The sequence below is a fragment of the Scardinius erythrophthalmus genome (assembly GCF_964197995.2).
Source record: "Scardinius erythrophthalmus genome assembly, chromosome: 15".
In the NCBI taxonomy this organism is placed as follows: Eukaryota; Metazoa; Chordata; class Actinopteri; order Cypriniformes; family Leuciscidae; genus Scardinius; species Scardinius erythrophthalmus.
The window spans coordinates 26,920,007-26,925,936 of record NC_138235.1 but is presented as its reverse complement, the minus strand read 5'-3'; the positions used below and the strand labels follow the sequence as shown (position 1 = coordinate 26,925,936).

General features: G+C 40.0%; 1 protein-coding gene across 3 annotated transcripts in view; it reads left to right on the top strand.

Moving 5' to 3' along the window:
- Positions 1-2,586: 2,586 nt before the first annotated feature.
- Positions 2,587-5,930, top strand: part of magi3a (membrane associated guanylate kinase, WW and PDZ domain containing 3a) — a 130,667-nt gene continuing 127,323 nt past the window's right edge. For 2 of the 3 annotated variants that reach the window (XM_081385890.1, XM_081385889.1), the window contains exons 1-2: positions 2,611-2,821; positions 2,959-3,593. In XM_081385890.1, coding sequence (XP_081242016.1) covers positions 3,287-3,593 — 307 coding nt within the window. In that variant the 5' untranslated portion in view covers positions 2,611-2,821; positions 2,959-3,286. Of the gene's footprint in view, positions 2,822-2,958; positions 3,594-5,930 lie in introns of all 3 variants that reach the window. The other variant, XM_081385891.1, reaches the window with a different exon arrangement.

Sequence of the window (5,930 nt, the reverse complement as noted above, 5' to 3'; positions counted from 1 at the left end):
GACTGCCCCCCTCATTAACGATTAACTTAACTATAGAACACTTTTAACTGTTGCCAGGAGTGCAGTGTTTTTCCGAATTGCAGATTATTTTCACTCATCATTCTCTCTTGAAGTAGGGTATAATGACGTGAGATGTAGATAAAGATTAAATAGTGATGTCATTATATTGTGTTGAATATCAAAGTTGTTTGTGTCTATTTGTTAATGAGAGATTTGTGGATATATTAATGTTTTTAGATTTGTGGAGGAAAAAATGTATGCTTTTATTTTGAAGTGAGTAAAATGGCTTCCCAGAATTGGCAGGCACAGAGGGCTGCCCTGAGCAGCATGCCAGTACTAGTGTAGTTATTTAACATTAATTGTATTTTGTGGGGATATTATTCAATAATTCCATGAGTTAGATGTACATAGACATTTTTGCTGTTCATTAAAACATAGGCTAATTGAGTGAATTTGTTGTATTATCATAGTGTTGTGACATATCTTCAATTAATGGGGAGTTAAATATTTAGCTATTCATATAGCTTTATTTGGGTGGCAAGAAGGTTCCTGGTTCGAGTCCCGGCTGTGCATGTTCTCCCTGTGTCTGCGTGGGTATCCTCCAGGTGTTCATGTCTTCCCCATAATTCAAAAACATTCAGTAAAGGTGAATTGGAGACACTGAATTTAGGTGTGAATGGAAAGACATAGTTACCTATACCCTGGAAAAATCATCGCCAAAAAAGTTCATGGCCAGTCTCTCACATGTGGCAAGAGATCGCCCATAGAATCACCAAGAGTCGGATACAATTGAAATGGTTAATAATTGAATCTTTATATAAGTGATAGAATAAATATACCGATACTGGGAGTCTGTATTGAAGCTGGGATTGAGTTGACAATTGTCATAACACAAAATGTAAAATTATTCAATTTATTCCCCTTAATAACACACTGACTCATGCATTATCATCATACACACGCTAAACATATATAAAAAGTAAATGCATGTTGTTCTTAAGGTTAAGGGGAGCATGTTGCCCCATCTTCCCATACAGAGTGCAATTCTGTACTTCAACAGAAGATGGCAGTATAAATCAACATCAAGCCTAGAAGCTTGGCTCTTAAACCCCTGATGAGAATGATATACAATATTATTTACATTTAGTCATTTGGCAGAAACCTTTGTCCAAAGCGACTTACAAATTAGGACTAAATTAAGCAAGTCATCGTAAAGAGACAGAAACAACGTAAGAAGTGCTCAAAATACAATTGCTCAGAGTAGCATATGCCAGACAAGGGAGGATTAAAGGAAAAGGAAATATATATTTTTTTTTTATGAGGTTAAGTGCTCACAGAAGAGAAGTTTTTTTTTGAATGTTGTCAGGGATTCTGCATTCCGGATGAGGGTGGGGAGAGCATTCCACCAGCATGGAACCGTGGATCAGAATGTTCTGGAGAGTGATTTTGTGGCTCTCTGTGATGGAACCACGAGACGTCACACATTGACCGATCATAGGCTTCTGGTAGGGATGTAGACTCGTAGGAGTGAGTGAAAGTAGGAGGGAGCTGAGCCTGTGGTAGATCTGTAAGCAAGCGTCAATGCCTTGAACTTGATGCGAGCAGCGAGTGGTAGCCAGTGCAGAGAGATGAATAGAGGAGTGACGTCGGCCCTTTTGGGCTCGTGAAGACAAGATGAGCTGCAGCATTCTGAATCATTTGTAGAGGTTTAGTTGCACATGATGGAAGTCCAGCCAGAAGAGCATTGCAGTGATCAAGCCTAGAAATGACCAGGGCCTGGACGAGAAGTTGTGTTGCATGCTCCGTTAGGAAAGGCCTGATCACAGCTGCTCAACACGAACCCATAATAACAGAACAATACATTTTACATTCATGGTTTTCTAACAGGGTTTAGTGAGGGCATCTAAAGGAAAACACGGGGTCTGTGGAGTAGATTTAAATTGGTAGGCCTATATTTAAAACCTGATTCAAGTTCTATTTCAAGACATTTCTAACTTTTAAATCACACATTTTAAATATCTGATCATAAGCATTGTATAATGTAGTATGTTAATATTCTTTTGTTATGCATAGTATGCATATTGTAACTTCTTATGATCTTATTCTTATCATAAAGTGGGTTTCATCTTTATGTTCTGTAAATATTTTTCATTTGAAGTACTTTTATTGTTTTTATTGTAAAGCAATTTGAGCTGCATTTTTTAAATGAAAGGTGCTATGCAAATAAATTGATATTATTATGTAAATGTTATAAAGTTTTACCAAGAAAATCCCTTGATTTTCATTTTACCACTTACTACAGTGTATCTTCAAAATATATTTCATCAGGCATTTTCAAGACTGTGATGAGGGGCAGCAAGTATTTTTGCAAGTATATTCTCAACAGAGTCAACCCCTTTCAGCCCTAGAAGCATGGCAGACAGGCTTCTGAAGTTTGCTATTGTGAAATAGTATGGGAAAGCCCGCCCTCTCGCTCTCATTGGCTGCCCCGCTCTCGTCCACTCTGCACCACTGACAGTCGCGTCTCTCGTTTGGCGCAAGTAACAAGGTGAAAATCTACAAAGTTGCAAAGCTGCGCCTACAAAAATCAACGACGTGCGATGACAGCTCTACACAGACAACAACAACCCACACAAGAGGGCGTTTCTACGTGAATCAAATGTCGTGGGACAGTGGACCTAGTTAGTCGTGATTCCCGATCCAGGTACAATTGTTGTTCGTCGTTTCCCGTGAACGCGCCGGTAGCTGATGTCATTGGAACAGGTGCGCGAAACCCAAGTTAACAACAGTCGCCCTAGATCGCGAGGGATTACACACGGATGTGAGTGTTTTTCTACGGCGTTTCATTCTTCAGCCGGTATTACCAAGCGAGCCTGTATTCTTTTTTTATGTGCCTGGATAAAGGCTGTCCTGCCTCGGGTGGTAGTTTATTGGTATTTCCGTGTCTTTTTCTCCTAGAAAGCGTTGTTTGGATCGAGAAGACGATATTTGGCGACACTTCTTGGTGAGCAGTGAGGTCTAGCATAGATTTTAAGGCAATGAAGAGCCCGTTTACCTTCGTTTGAGCTCGTGTCTCAATCCAGATGAATTGACGTGAATTTTGACTGAACCATACAGGGAATATACTTTAAGAACCGAGCGATGCCGACTCTGAAGTTTTGAAACCTTTTCTAATCTTTTTCACCAAGACATGGGAATGAAGCCGCTGTGCTTTACTGCGCTTTAAACGCTTTTGCATAAGGAAATAACCTGTTTTTAAGAGACTCGTTTACGAAAGGGATTAATCATGTCCAAGACGCTGAAAAAGAAGAAACATTGGTCCGGTAAAGTGCAGGAATGCGCCGTTTCGTGGGGTAACGCCGGGGAGCTCAGCGCTATGCTGGAGATACTCGGGGGAGCCGAGGACGGAGAGTTCCCGTACCTCGGACAGGTGTTGTCGGACGCGTTAGTGTGCCATGTCGGCAGGCTACCTGGTCCCGGAGATGTGCTTCTGGAGGTGAACGGCACGCCTGTCAGCGGACTGACAAACCGAGACACCCTCGCCGTCATCCGCCACTTTCGCGAACCCCTCCGTCTGAAGACTGTAAAGCCAGGTTAGTTTGTTAACCCAATTTCTAAAACACAGTGAGCCTGGAGACAACGGTTTGTCACTCTGCAATTAGCACTATGGTTCATATTTAAAACCCTGGTAAAAGCTAGTTTTTAAGACCGTGTTAAGTAACGTTTCGTATTTGTAATTTTGAAAGAGGACTGCTTGTGCTCGAATGTTACGTAGCCTATGTTATTCATGGACTTTGGCCAGTCTCAGAAACTTTCACGCGCTGTGTGTAGTTTCAGTGTTTCTGAAGTCACCTGTATTCTTCTGCATAGCTGCTTTACGGCTGAAACTCAATTGTTTTCTTAACTGATGGTTTTTATAACATTAACGCTATTATTTCCCAGTTTGTTAATGTGAAGCAAGGCGCTGTGACTTGACTAGGAGACAAAATACAACCTGAGAGGATCTGAATGGCGAAATTGATAAGCGCTTATTATTGTCCAATCAATGTTATTGACCTGATAAATATGCAAATAAGAACGATGGCTTACAAATCTACAGTGTGAAATATGGAACACGATAATGCAGGGCTAAGGACATTTCAGGTAATTTTACTGTTATTTAGGCAGCCCTCTAGGTTTTGAGACAGCCAATATCAACCTCGTATTATATTACTAGCATTTGCTTCTAATTACTTAGTTGGCATTTTGATTAAATGGGACTCTCAAGGAAAAAGTGGATTTTAACGTAAGCCATTTATCACTGTTACCACAACAGGAGGAAATTGAGACTATCCATCATGATGAGGAAGTTTTGATACCACTAGATGCTTTCTGTTTGTGGGCAACCACAATGATTTTTATTAATCGTGCTCTGCTGGTTGATACTTTTACTTTCCATAGAGACTCCCAAGGTTTATTTAAGCTGCTAAACCAAGGTTACAAGTGTTTACAGGTGTTGGACTGTTAATCTTGTGTATGTTGGAGAGAAATAATGAGGATCTACAAAAGGCAGCCAAGACCTTAGCTTTTAGGACAGGTTGGGATCAGAGGCCATAAAATACAGACATTTTTCTAACAGAATCACCATGGGTACCAGATAACATAATCTAGCTTTGAATTGTGTAACATGACCCGTTTGTGGATCATATTACAGAAACATCCTAACTCAGAATCTTATCTGTCTACTCACCATAAGCATTTTGTTTACCATCTCATTTAAACCCTTGTCAGATTTTAAAGTCGCCATTAAAATCAAAATGGACTATCCTTTAAAAAAAAAAGAGTATTACTGTATTTATGTATGATTTATCCATGCATATCATTTTTAAATTCATGTGCCCTCATTCTCTGATGGTGTTTACTAGTGTTTACAATCTGTCACCCACATGAGATCTCAGCAATAGCAAACAACGATGCAATCAATTCCCCATCAAGTCCTAACATCAAGGACAAAATCAAGACCCGCCCCACATTTGTTCTTGTTCGAGAAGCTGTTTCGCTTGGATATACGTCACAATAGTGAAGAACAGATGATTGCAACTTTATGCCAACTTTAAAAGGATGTTTCATGAATACAACCTCCGCATCATATAAGAAGTTAAGAGTGAACGAGTAGGCCTGCTCTTTTATTGTTTTAAGAGTGCATGACTCTTCAGTATGTCTGTGCGACTTCATGTCACCAAAAGCTGATCCAGATGCTATAGGTATCTCAGCCATTCAGCTAGAAATTGTGTAAACTCCTTAAACATTTAGAGCTTTGAACTTGGTGTGTAATCCTCTTTGCCTGCAGCACAGATGTCGTCTGACTTCCCAGCTTCCCCCCTTCAGCCACTGTCCACCTCATTTAGCGTGTTAGCTTGCCCGAAGGATTACCATTTGACTCCTTTATGCCAAATAATGCTCTTTTGGAGATGATTTTAATTATAGAGCTTTATGTTGCTATGGGCACTCTCTACGTCTGTTTAATTTGGGCTTGCAAATAAAGTAGAGTGGATTACCTAATATGAAAATGTAGTTCTCCTTGCGCTTCCTAATCAGTGTAAATTGGTATTAGTGAACGGGTTAGCATCAGATGTCTCTTACTGATTATTTTAACGTAGTGTGAGTTTGTTAAAGCTGCCAAAGCCTGCAGCTTTGAACTGAGTCCAAGTCTAATTGATTCAATTACTATCTTAAATCTGTGGTGTGCTGTCTGGCTTGTGACTCAGCAAGAGGACTGGACACCTGAAAGCTTGTATTCTATTAGAAATGTTCGGTTTTGTTACAGTATGTCAGGCTGGTCGGGGTGCTCAAACAGACAGCATCTCTGTGTTTACATTTTTTTAATGGAAAAAACAATTGTGAACTGTTTGCTTATAGTTGTCTATGCATATTAAGCTGGGATGAGAAAG